The sequence below is a fragment of the Rhodnius prolixus genome, unplaced genomic scaffold, assembly GCF_049639745.1.
Source record: "Rhodnius prolixus isolate KJV_2025 unplaced genomic scaffold, Rpr scaffold_2, whole genome shotgun sequence".
NCBI classification, from domain to species: domain Eukaryota; kingdom Metazoa; phylum Arthropoda; class Insecta; order Hemiptera; family Reduviidae; genus Rhodnius; species Rhodnius prolixus.
In genome coordinates, this window is record NW_027411592.1 from 10,517,610 (window position 1) to 10,531,875 (window position 14,266).

Sequence of the window (14,266 nt, forward strand, 5' to 3'; positions counted from 1 at the left end):
TTGAATTTTCAAGATACTATAATTAAATACAAATATTTAATCAACGTCAACTTAGTTAAGGCTTCTTGTTCGATGTAACCGAAGTAACTATAGAAAATTTTTGAAATTGAGTTGCCCTCGAAAAATATGTGTTCACTCACCCTGCAATACCTAAAGTTCTCTTACAACTTCGAACTACTATTCGTAAAGTTATAAGGTAGATGGTTTGACGACAAACTTTAGATTCCCTAAATTGAAATGACTTTTTTGAAGAAGTTAGCGTGTGCCTTCACATAAGCACTGAATCAACATCCGTAGAAAGTGTTCCATACAAAAGACGTTTGGTCTCTTTCTTGATACGACGATTTACGGAAGTTAAAAAGAAATACTTTCTCTGAGTCCCACTTCCGGGCGAATGAATCTCTTTAGAAACAAGATTTTTTTTAAATTTATTTGTTAAGTTACACCAGCGCTAGATACGCCATACAATGACAATAACTGACACCACTACCAACTCCACTAATTGAGGGGAGAAGTTACCCCAGAGGTAACACTCCCTAAATCGTCTCCAGGATTAGGCTACTCTCCTTAGAAGAGAGAAAATCGCGAGGCCACTGGCTGATTTTAATCGTCTGAGAGGATGATCTGGAAGGTAATGAGATGATAAATGGCAGCGGACAAGAGGATTGGAATGAGAGTGCAAATTCTGATGAAAACTTTTATAGCGAGTAATTTCCAGGTCTGTATAGATAGTTAGATTTGAAACGTAAAATGGAGCATTAACGATGGAGCGGAGTGAATTTTAGACTGAAGCGATTGAATTCGTTGGAAGATTAGAGCGTTTCGTTGAACCCCACAGTTCAATACCAGTACATCCAGGCGGGTTTTAGTATAGAAGTATAAATCAGTCGTTTGTTATTAAGTGAAAGTTTAGACCGTTGGTCTAGTAGTCTTTTAAGGAGTCTATAGCGCCTGTTACCTTCAGTTCGTTTTAAGTCGTGTGCGCGGGTTCCAAGTCCAGTCTTTTGTCTAAATAAAGCCCAAGATAACGAACAACATTGGCAGGAGGAATTGGAATTAAGTCATAGAAGAGCGGAGGAAGAGTGATGCGGCGGAGAGTAAAAGTAAAAGTAATATTTTGAGATTTGGTTTCATTTAACTTGATTGGAAACAAGTTTAATTATAAAAAAAGCCGTTAAAATACTTTAATTATTCGTTAGAAATGAGAAACACAATTAATTATTTATTTCTGTATGATCTATTAATTTCTGATTTTAATACATCCAAATTATAAGGCTCTGCGTATAATTATAGAGTTCCTTACAGCATTCCTTTGAGCCTTAGGTATTTCCCCCGCGGGCAACAGCTTCTACTTTTGCGAACATAGTGGTACTCAGCAGTGCCACTATTCACGTGACCTTGATTCTTTAGCATAAAGTACCTCTAGCTTAAACTTAACAGTATTCATTCTTTGCTGACCGCTTCCAATGGTTCTGGCCTCAACTTCGCTTCTCTCTATTCCATCTTCACATTCTTCTTATTCCATAGATTCTGAGGGTAACAAATTTTATGTCTTCAATAAAGTTTGGTAGCATCCCGTTGTCCACTTCTTACTATGGAAATATCAGTGAAATGATAGCTTTTTTTTTGTGGGTAGTTAGATTACCAAGTTTATGGATATCTGCTAGAATGGATTTTGGGAAATACGCTGTAAAAGTGGAAAATCCTTTAGGGCATTCGAACTTTTGGGTCTCCACATTTTTCCTTCCCCCCTGTAATTAAAATTAAAATCGCGAACACCCACCGCACCAACTTTATGTGCGGCCATCCGCAATTAAATGGTCACACATAAAACTAGCAACAACGGAAACTGACTCATAAAAAATAACGGGCTACTCGCTAAATAGCTCATAAAGAGTATTAAGAATCTTAATCTTACTTTTAAGACTGTTAACGAGATAAAACTTGAGGGGGTTTTAGTCAGTACAAAGTATCCCAAAGTAATTAAGAAAATATGTGAACAATGTGAAAGAAAGGACGGGTCTGTGGTTGAACAGTTTCCAAACATTCCTAACATATGTTCTATTAAACGCCATTGTTAGAAGGATAAAGTCATTGTGAAATAAAGGTACCTTGGTGAGATGTTATCTAAGCTATTAACGTTATCTGTGCTCTCGTTTGGAAGAGAAATTGGGCAGCCAACCATTTCAGGGATATTGTCGTTTATGGTGGGGAATTCTAGCATTTATACCATTGCTCACCATTCCACGTTAAAAGGAAGTACATATTGAGAATCGTCAACAATTATTTGAAATTTATGTTTTCACTGGGGAAATACTTGCTTTGTGGGATTCCTAAACTTGAAAAATGGCGCATTCAAGCGAATATCTCTTATCTTTACCCCCTAAATATCTCCATATCTTCAATGAAAGCTGCAATAGCTTCCGTCACTAATCAAAGTTTAAGGTAGTTTAACTGCAGCGTGTGCTTTTTTGCACTTTTCAGGCAAATGGCTGCAACACTTATTCTAAACTTCGTCTGCTAAATGTACTCAACGCCGTAAGCTTTAATTGTAATATTAATTATTCATTATTATTATTATTATTCATAAAATTTTTGTGATGAAATGTCAATTTATTCTGAAAGGAACCAAACACTGCTCGCGTAAAGATCAAAGTATCTTTGATAAAAAACAATAATTCATTTCTTTTATTGATTTATTTTCAATAATGCATTCGAAGGATTGCATAATTCACCAACATATTTATAATAAAACTTCATGATATAAAGAAAATGGAACAAATTCTTAATACTTCAATGTATTTTTAAATTTAATTTCTATTTTATTGTATTATACAATGCGGATATAGTGCAGTCTTAACCTTTTTTCAGCGGCAGTCAAACCAATCATTAACCTTTGAAAAGGCCAAATAATTAAGCAGAAATAGTTTCAAAGTACACTAACCTTTAGAAAAGATAACTTATCAGTGCGAAAGAAATTCACGCGTGACTTAGCGATAGCCAAAAACTACAATTATTAAATTGCTGAATTTCCTGTTGTATGGTCAAATAGTAAAATATAAAAGACAAGATTAGGTCACTAAGTCAGAGAATTATGGTTTCTTTATTGCAAGGAATTCGATCGTCAATTGTGAACATTTCCGGAAGTGGACCGGTAATAGATTTTTCTGAATTTTCTGAACACATCTAGCTCTCCGAGAGATCGCCAGACTGGACTATAACTGTCTACACAATAGCTAGCAAATAGTCTTGTGTTCTTGAACAATCTTTACCACAATCGCTTTGAAGCGGGCCGCTATAAATCGTTTGCCTTAAAGTTGAGCGAAGATTTGTGAACCACTTATCTTTAGAAGTCGGCAATCATAACCTATAACCCTAAATAATCTCCATTCTAAACCTTGGTTGTATATTTAGTTAAACTCATTGCAATTAACTATTCTTAGAGTGTTTTCAATGTAATTCCTTCAAATCCTTTCTTTTATGGGGTACTACATCCTGCTCTCCAGTAACGATAATAAAATTATTGCAACTTGGCAAAAGTCATTTTTAATTTATTTTTCCCTCTGAAAAAGAATCATTGGAGAAACCCTCTAGGCGAAGGACACACTCCCGCTGGTGCAGAAAAAAAGAAAAACTGAAATACACAAATAATTTCCGAAGCTGAAAATAGAGTGCCGGGTGCTGGAAAGTGAATTCTCAGTAGAAGTAACGGAATGGAAGGCGCGTAGTTGGGAACATATGAAGAAAGAAGATGATTTGTGTGTGTGTGTGTGTGAGATGATGATGGTGGAGGCAACGGGGGCGGCGGAGGTGGTGGTAAATTGTTAAATATTCCGAGGAGGGTGGACCAGATGGGCTGAATGGTGTGTCGGAGCTCTGGAACAGATGTGCCAGCATTTCTTCTCCACTACATCCTGCTGCTGCCGCTAGATCATGCAGCACCAAACTCCAGGCAGCATCACACTAAATCTAACTCACTGTATCCAGCCGCCGGGGTCTCTCCACAGCACCACATGTGGACTACCTCCGCCAAATAGTATACTAACAAAACTAAATCATCTACCCTCTAAATATACTTTAACAAATATCAAGGTTTTTTCCCCAAATAATGGATCTCTGCAGTGCTATTTACATGTGACACTTCAGGCGATTCCACCACTCATGCAAATCGGGACTAAACAATACTGCAGACCTCTTCATTGCTCCACGTTCCTGACGAGCGGCTGGCTAACAACACTAAAACTACCACAAACATTCTACAAACACACCAAACCGTGCACACAGCCAACCCAAGGGAATCTCCCTCATAACTTCCGCCCACTTCTGCCAACATTTTAAAAACATCTTAGGCAATCACACTTCCTAGCAGTAAGAGAAATGTTCCATTCTTGATGTATCCATGTGAAACCCAAGGATTAAGTCCTAATAGCGTTCACATTCCCATTGTTCCTTTGCTGTTTCTTCCTCGCCGCAACACAACCAAAACTTAACAAGTTCATTCTATACCAATTACCGTTTATCTGTCCATAATTAGTTTTGTATGTGCAACTCAACTGTAGCCCATATAGGACCTTGGCCTCCGCCAGTACCTGACCCCAAACCCCTCTATCCAAAGCCTTCCTTCTCCACTGTCTTACATTTAGTTCCCGGAGATCCTCTTCCACATCACACATCCAACACAGCCTAGGTCTCCCTCTCGGTCTACTGCCTCCTGCGCTCTTCGTGGTGCTCTCTCACTCTCCATCCTCTGCACATGTCCCACCCAACGCAACCTTCCCTGCTTGACGACGGACACTAAATCCTCTTCCCCGTACAACTCTGTTCTTTGCTACTATTCCATTTATTTACGGTTTCGGTTGAAAACTTAAGCGACTTCATTTATCAACTTCAAAGATTCCTGTGTTTTTTTGGTTTTTAAGAAACTCTTGTTTTCCCACGTTCTAAAAAAAACTTTCTCGTTTTCAGGGGACCTATAGAAATTTACTTCCGGTGGCAACTGAAGATCGACAAAATGATGTCATCGAAACATTTCTCCTTATAAAGGTAAGAGAAAACATAAACTTTTTTAGATATTTCAAAAACTTTTCAGCTTTAAATTAGGGCGATTTAGAAAAAACAAAAGAAGAAATGAGGTTAACTCATTAACTCTGTATAATATATTTAGCGTAGATAGTAAATAACTTGCTTCTCTTGGCCAAAGAGCACGATCTGAGCGGTTATTGCTGGCGGCAAGAGTAAGAGCCTTGGCTCTATTCAAACCGCTGAATGTGCGCTAAGTGAAAATAAATTCTGCCCAACCATATTTGTCCGCAGTATTTATCCTTTATTTTGACTGCAAGCCAGTATTTTTCTTTATTAGGTTGAAACGTTTGCGGCGAACTTTATTATTCGCCTCTCTTCTTTGGTTCCTTTTAGGACCATGAGTCTGTGTGTGTTTAGGTTGAATTTCCTCTGGATCACTGATGCTGGCATTTCTTTCTTCTTGATATCTAACAATAAAAATTTTAATTTTGACTGGATGATTCATTGCTCATTTTGGGCAAAAATAATGACAAAATTCCATCGAATTTTCCCTAGACAATGTTCCAAAATAAAAGTTGAAGGTCTACACGGATTTTTCTATTTATCCAAAAAAAGAACGTTTTAGTAAGAAGTTTGGACGAATTGACATTAATCTTTTGAAATCTTGGTACCTACGAGGTCTGTAAATTAAGTAATAAGACTGATTTTTTTAATTTTTTTTATTTACAAAGAATTACATTTCTATATTGTCATCTTCAAAATAACTCCCTTCTGAAGCCACATAGCGCTGGAGACGTTTCTTCCACTCCTCATAGCAGTGCTCGTACTCCGATACTGAAATAACCATCAGCAGGTCGGTTTCAGCCGTTTGAATGTTTTCGACTGTCCCAAAATGAGTTCACTTGTGGTGATTTTTCAACTTCGGGAAGAGAAAAAAGTCACAAGGACTCAAGTCAGGCGAATAAGGAGGCTGAGGAGCCACAGGAATGTTTTTACTGGCCAAAAACTCGTTTATTGAAATTGCTGTGTGACAAGGAGCATTATCGTGATGCAACACCCACTTGTTCTTGATGTTTGGTATCACACGAATGACCAATTTTCGAAGCTTTTCAAGAACCTCTCGGTCAACACTTTTACTCGTATAAACCAAATACCAAATTTAAACATCCTTGGATTTTGTAAGTGGGAAAGTATGTTGTTAGAGGATACATACTTCCAAGCCCACGATTTGCAAAAATGAAAAAAGCAAACACTTTTTTGAACTAAGCGAAACTTATAACAGTTTATTTCCTGTAAAAATTCCAATATCCTGAATAAGTACATAAATTCCACCGTTTAAAATGCTTTCCCTACTAAACAAACACTAACAAAAATCTCCATGTAAATCAGCTGTTCATATTTTGAACATTTTGTCATCGCATAATTTACAGTTATTCAAAGTGACGTAATCATCTTGTTGCTTGAGGCTATAATTGGTCGAGGGCAGAGCTTTTTTTGTAAGTGAGATTGCTTAAGTGGACGATTCGTTACTTAACACTTCTCCACATCTAGTATTTAAAACTATTATGCATAATTATCACTTAAACGAAACAGAAATATTTCGACTCTTTTTCATTAAGGCATACGTTTTTTTTAAACCAGAGCTGCTATAACTTTGTTACAGTGAATTATCTAAATAATTTGGCATTTCAAAAATTGAATAATTGAGTTCATAAAATGAATTCATTTATTAATGGGAGGGTCGTTTGTTCTCTCTTTGTTTTTTTTTTCTTTGTGTACGTTAAAACTTTATTCTGAGGTTGACGTGGTCTTGAAAAATTAGTTTTATTTTATACAATTGCCAATCGATTTTGCATGGATCGTTATCATTTATCGATATCATTTGGCATGGTCGCCAAGTAGATCGAAGGTTGTTTATAAATGGTCTCCTCCTTTATTTTCAACTGTGAAGATATAGGCGGCAGAATTTAAAGTGGTTTTTCTTCCCTTGAAGATGTCCAGATTCTGTAATCTCAGATGAAAACCGTGGACAATGTTCACGATTCGGTACTGAAGGATTGGTGATTAAAGAGGAATAAGATGACTGACACCATAAACATCGAAAATGAGACAAAAGCGAAAACGACATTCCGGAAACTATGTAGGTAATAATATTACTACCACTACTGCTACGGTCATTGTGAATTCTACTATAGCAACAGTTGGCCAAAACTCTTTTATTTATCTTTAAATATTTAAAGAAATACTCGTATGTCCGTTTGATTGTCTGAAGTGATAGCTTTTTAAATCCGCAGCAATGTTTTGGCCAAAGCCATCTGATGGAATAGCATTAAAAAAAAGAGAAGAATTTTATTATACACATGATAAAGACACTTCAATTTTTTAATACTAACGAGATGAGCCAATACTCTGCAGATGAAAGAAAGTGCGAATCCCTACAAGAAAGTATGCAACGCTCTATGATGGATCCAGTGGGTTATAAATAATTTAGAAAATTACCAGGGCATAATTAATGACGTGAACTATTCCTTATCCAATGTTACACTTCCAACAGGATGTGTCTCCTTGCATTTTTGAGTTTTTAAATTAAGATATTTAAGTAGATCGATTCAAAAAAGTAATTACCAAACACACCAACTAACTAGAACTGTCGGGAGAGGGTTTTGAAGTTGGTTTATTTATAAACATCAAAAGCTAAACTTAATGTCCATCAAGTTGCCAAGGTAATAAAAGCTTGGACTTTATTTTACGACCTAAGATAATTAAACATTAATGTTGGCCAGTGTAAGCAGTACCCATCTTGATGGGTTCATTGGCCCAACAACACAGATACAATTTTGGTAACTTTAAGAGACCAGTCAACATTTCGGGAACGATGTTGATAATAATTTTACTACTACTACTGGGGTCATAGTAAATTCTACTACAGCAACAGTTGGCCAAAACTCTTTGATGTGTCCTTAAATATGTCAGCCTGATTGTCTCAGTTGATAGTTTTGTTTTAATATCTCTGCCAAGGGCAGATGATGTTACTCATCTTTCACATAAACGCCTTTTCACTATCTGTGTCAAATTCATTGTGTTATCAATAAACCGAAAACTAATTATTCAAAAATCTCGACATATATTGTTTTCTTTATTGATTTCTGCTACTGAAAGAAGGTTTTGAAGGCATATGGTGATTTTCAATCTTAGTTTTTTCGATTATAGATTCCCTTCGATTAATTGTTTCCCCCGAATTTGCCTGTACGTGCGTCTGTCTGCGGTAATCCGCGTAACTAAAAGTGGTTTGTTGTTACCTAAAATTCCAAGTTGAAAGAAAATGTCAAAGCCAGTGAGTACTACATTACTTAATGTTTTTCTTGAGTTTTCCAGTTAACTTCCGATCTACATTACGTACATACAGATCTTGTACATTTCTTTTAATCATTACTACTAAATGCGGGAGCGGCACGAATAATTGCGTTCACTGCAACGTTGTCCAAATATAAAACGCGCGGTAACTTCGTGCAATTTTCTTCTTCAACTTACAGCGTTCAGTTTTATTAATGGAAAACATACCAGTCAAACTGTTCAGTCAAATAAAGAAGGGCAGAACTTTTAGAAGGAAATGTTGCACACCTTTATTGTACTACTCCGGGGACACCCTATTTTATTTATTAGCAAAACTTGGTTTAAAATCTATTATACTTACGGTTCAAGAAACCTTCACCTTGCCCTTTAATAAAATTACTGTTGTAATTTTAGAATTAACGAATTATGTTCTAGTATAAATAAGTTGATTGGTTGTAAAATTTTATAGGGATTACGTTTTAGTAATTGCTTCCTTTTATTTTGAACTTTCACATGACCTACTAGCACATTTAATTTTTAACTAATAATTAATTTAAATGAACGACGTAAATTTTATTTAAAAATAAATAAATAATCAACTTCATCTATTAAATCAAACGCTGAATACAGGGCTGCTTCATGAGACGGAATTAATCACATACATACCCACACCAAAGGAAGAGAAGGTAATTTAAAGAAAGGCACGATGGAATTACATACAGTGAAAGTTTAAGGCCAGAATATTTAGCGATTTTAATTGGAGCTAGCGAAGTACGTTTACAATAAATGTGGCGTAGATTAGATGAAGTGAGAAACCACGATGAGAATTGATCAGAGAGTAATGCGACTTTCCACAACAGCATCCTGACATAAAACGATGATCCTCCAGCTATACCACACACACTGGAACACGGATATTTACTTAGGACTGGGCAAAAAGGAGAGTCCCGCACTCGTGTTTACCTAAACGTTTCATCGAGAAAAATATTCAAACATTCTGCCAGCTATACTTGAGTAAATAGTATTCGACTCGATTTTTTTTCCTGTTCCCCCTTAAAATATACTATCTGTAAAGGTCTACCTCGAGAGGACTATAAGTCACAATATGAAGGCTGAAAAAACATTTGATCAACATGTTCGTGTGAGCGATCAACTGAAGTTGTTCATCTCGGCTTCACAGCTAAAACAACATTTAGAACTGACAGAAGTGGGAAGATCCATTAGCACTAGAACAAACTACAATTACACAGCGGAATACGTCACCGTATAACTAATGACGTAATATTGACAATGAAAATCTAAATAAAAGTTTTAGCCAGAGTTACTCCAAAGTATTTGAAAGGAAAACAAGTTGTATTACATCTCCAACTTAATCATGTGATTATTTCTTATGGCTTAATTTATTCGATACTTCCGGCCTAAATTACACCTCCCAACCATCATCCATGCAGTCCTGCCCGAGTTACCTTTTCCAAAACTTCCTCTTTCTTAACAAAAAAAAAACTATCCGATTATTCAGAGGAAGGATGTACCTAAAAATAAAATCAAAAGCATGAATTATTCATATAATGAAGGCGCACACTCTAAGAATTAAAACTAAACACTAATGGCAGTGGATAATGGAGTCTAGAGTGATCAATAATATTAGACAAATAATTACCATCGTACAATATAAAGACCACCAACGATGCCTACAGGCTTAAATATATAATTATCCGAATTCAGTCTTTCAGTACTCGTGAATATTTCCTATTGGTGTTAAGACAAAAATAGCATGGTTAGTGTGTAAGTCTTGACAATTCAATAATATTCACTACTCTGATGGTTCTTTTCCTACTTATTACATCAGGAAGTCCAGGGACAGAGAGGATGTTGGAAATAGAAGTTTTCTAGAAGTTGCGCAAAAATATGGAAAATTTATTCTTTAAAATGGCGTCTTTGGATGGACAAAATTTGCAAACCTTATTTAAGGATCCTTTGGACAAACAAAACTGAATGTTAAATTGGAACTTAATGTTATTTTGATGTTCTTCAGTTATTGTTGCAGCAGAAGTGATTTGGTTAAAAAAAAATATTGTCAGAGAACAAAGCGAGTCTAAGAGCGGTGAAATTGCACACAGAGGTTGAGCGTAATGAATTAAATTGAGTGATATTAAGAGAAAGTGTTTTAAATGATTGCTTTCATATTTGTAGAATTGATTGTACTGATGCTTACCGCTAGAAGTGTCTCTTGAAGAGAGCCTTAATGAGAGATGATGTGATATTTAAATAGGAGATATTGAAGATGATGTTAGCAAAAATAATACAAGGGAAAAAACAACAAACTTGATTCTACTATATAAATATAAATAACCGAGCTAACTAAATTTATGAGTTAGCTGAGAAATATACGATTAAATATGAATAGATGATTGTAAATCAAAAGACTTTATTACACGTGATTGATCGGATGCTGGAAGTACTCGCGAAGTAATTGGTAAACAGCTGTTGCGTTGAATTGGTAACTTAGTAATGATTTGATTGATGCGCCCGTTTGCTACTAAGTCTATTTCCTTGAAGGTGGGAATGACAGCTATTAATGGCAAATACGGTTAATAAGATTTTGAACAATATCAGTTATTAAATGATGAATAAGAACCTCCATTTTTAAAGTGAGAATTGGTTAGCGGAAATGCTACTGGGGTTTTTCTCGAATAAGAGGAAGTCATGTGAGTGTTTCACATCAGGTTATCTTCAATTTTCAGCACAACTGACTTTCACTAAACTGAAGAAATATAACCTTTAAGAACCTCCCACCAAGGAAGTTGAAAACATTACACCATTTAGAACGTATTAATAACATATTATTTTTATTTTTTATAACGATCATGTTATAAAAAACTGATGTGATCAAAGTATTACGTAAATATTGTAATACAATATGGGGATGCATGTAGTAAATATATATGTACAAGCACTAAATAGTTCGTATCGCCCAGATAGTCAGGCAAGCACCTTGACATGAATGTACTTATTGCGGGCGTACATGTAAAATGATAGTATCAACGCTCCTAAAGTATTAAAATTGCTAATGTATTAATTATTTTTTTAAATACTATGATATGTAAATATTAATTCAATTATGAACTTACTCAAATGTAATACTACCAACCAAAAACTCGCCTCTTTTATAACTTTTATTTGGTAAGATTTCTTTTCTTAGAGAAATTGGTAGAAGATAAAGGCAATAACAGACTTTATACGTACCTGTAGCATTCAAAGTTTAAAAGGGAAATTGTAAAAGCTCTTTTCAATAGCAACAAAAATTGTTTCTGTAAAGTCAAAGTTCCGCTTGAAAAATTTCTATTGGGTGCAGCAATAGATAGATATTCACTTTCCATTATAGATTTACACAGAACACAGAGAGCTCAAAATGAGTATACAAAAATTGGAGCAGAAAAATTGAGAGCAAAATCAGAGAAAGAAAACAATGAAGAAATACAGAGGCAAAAGAGATAATAATAATAACAAACAGTGGATATTCAAAAAGATAAGTAAGGTTAGCGCAATGCAGAGGTTATCGCCGGAGTGGTCGACGGACGCTGGCTGGCTAGTTCAGCAGAATAGTGTCGTCTCTACGTGGGCCTCCTCCAAGATCTAGTTGATACCACCACTACAAACCTCTGGTAGACATCTAACACATTACACCCACCAGGAGGAGAGCAGCTCTCCCCTCTGCGCCGGGTTCGCGGCAATAAATTATTTCTTCTTTTTCTATCATGCACTTTATTCAAAAGAAAGAAAGCTATCAACTTTTCTTTCTCAGCAAGTTTATCTTATTCCTGACTAGAAAAGGAAGGAGGGAGATGTGGGTCTATGAATTTGAGAGGTAAACAACTTCTTTTTTATTCTTCCTCAGACGTCATCAAAGAGAGTAGGAGACCGTTTATTTTCAGCAATAGAAATATTTCTTCAAGGAAATGAAGAGAAATTACTTTACTAAAGCTCAAGAACAACTTCAACTTGTGGAGAAGATAAAAAAAAAAATGTACAAAGAATAATAACAATTTCAAAGTGAACAAACTTATATAAAGCCAGACTACAACTACAAGATACACACAAACTCATGTACGGACAGAGCAACCGGCCGGCGTAGGTGGCTGTAGGTGAAATAAGAAAAAACACGATGCAAACCGCAGCGTATAGTGTGGTGGTTTAAATGGACGACAGACACTAAACCAAACTGTAGTTGCAGCATTCACTTCAGTTCAACACATTATAATTTTCTATAATTTATAGATATACACCAATAAACACCTGCCTCTCTCCCACAGTCAGTGAGTGTCTGCTAGACACTAGCTCTTTCATAATTTAGAGCTAACAGTTTATATGGACCTCAACCTGGTGTGAACAGCCACAGCGACTCTTAGAGCAATATCATTATTAGATTACTATGTAAAAACTTTCTTCTAAAAATAGAATTTCACGAAGTACTGTTAGTTGTTGTTTTACATCTTAAGTGAGGGGTGATACTCACACCCGTATATTTCATTTCATGGGGTATCAATTTGGATCACTTGCAGCGTTTCCATCTAATCTGGACAAGCTAAGCCAACAAGATAGGATCAAAAGGAGACGTACGTACATCAAGCAGTCAGTAGCAGATTTCTCTGTGTAGATGGCGCTTGAGGTTAATAAAAACGAGGAAGTCTAAAATTTTTGGCTTTTAAAAGAGAAAATTAGGCTGTTTTATGTCAGTATCTTTTGGTGGACCTAAACTGCGAATTCAGCACAACGGATTCTCTTGCAAATTAACACCATTTAATGCAGAATTATCTGGAGGATGTTAAGAGGTGAGCGAAGCAAAAGTGCAAGAAGATTTCTGTAGTGATATTAAGACAAACGAAACGCCTCCATGGTCCCTTGTTCCTCCAACTGTTTTAGGAGTTAATTCCAGCTGAACCCCGAACAATCAGGTAAGCAGTTAATCATTTCACCATAAATAGACACTTGCATGACACTGCATTGGTGTCTAAAAGAGTCGCCATGTATTGTCACAAAAATTTCGAAGGTAAATTTGCAAATGAGAACTCTATATTAACTCTATATTCGTGACTGACCCACTATACCTATCCAGTAATAAATACTAAACCAATTTAACATGAACCTGCTGATCAATGTGACCTTTCTCAAAGCGACTTCTTCTTTCCCTGACTGAAAGTAAAACGTCTTGCGGAAGTGGAAGAGGTGAAGGAAAAGAAGTTCTAAAGAATTTAAAGGCAAAACTGCGCAGGAATATCAGCACGTGAATTCATTTACATTTAGAATATTAAATTTAAAAGCTTCATTATTTTAATTTTATTTATTTCTTTTCTTAAAATTAAGGCACATGAACATCTGAGGTGCCCAGAGCTTTTTTCAGAGCACTGCCGGCCATCGGACAGTGTTCTCTCCATAACCGGACAGTGGGCTGAAAGAAGCTCCATGGAAGAAAATATTTAAGGGCCAGCAGCCAGATGGATTTAAGGGCTGGATTCGGATCTCCGCTGAATCAATCCCTTCACTTTTTATTATTAATAAATACCTACTTGAAAATTTGTTTCCAATTTAGATACTTTTTTCTAGTAACTAAATCAAGCAATAAATTCACATGAGATTAATCGTAATGGCTGCCTTACTGTGTTTTGCGATTTAAAGTAACTCTCGTAACATTAGCGTTTACGTAAATAGATTTCAGTCTTTACGCGATCGCAGAAAATGTTTTCTTTTATGCATTAAAAGAATTATTTGCTAATATTTAGCAAAGGAAGAAATAAACTTCAACAATAGACTATAATATTCCGAAACCTCCTTACAGACCAACTTAAATACATTCAGAGTAGGAGCATACCAGAAACGGAAACGGTTGAAAAGTTTGTTTTAACTTTTAACT

General features: G+C 35.7%; 2 protein-coding genes across 2 annotated transcripts in view; one reads left to right on the forward strand and one right to left on the reverse strand.

The window, feature by feature from the left end:
• The window catches only part of ckn (CRK like proto-oncogene, adaptor protein), a 357,411-nt gene that overhangs the window by 318,431 nt on the left and 24,714 nt on the right, over positions 1–14,266 (reverse strand). The window lies entirely within an intron of this gene.
• The window catches only part of LOC141450176 (ras-related protein Rab-13-like), a 175,027-nt gene that overhangs the window by 115,189 nt on the left and 45,572 nt on the right, over positions 1–14,266 (forward strand). The window contains exon 5 of the mRNA XM_074120332.1: positions 4,966–5,043. Coding sequence (XP_073976433.1) covers positions 4,966–5,043 — 78 coding nt within the window. The remainder of the gene's footprint in view (positions 1–4,965; positions 5,044–14,266) is intronic.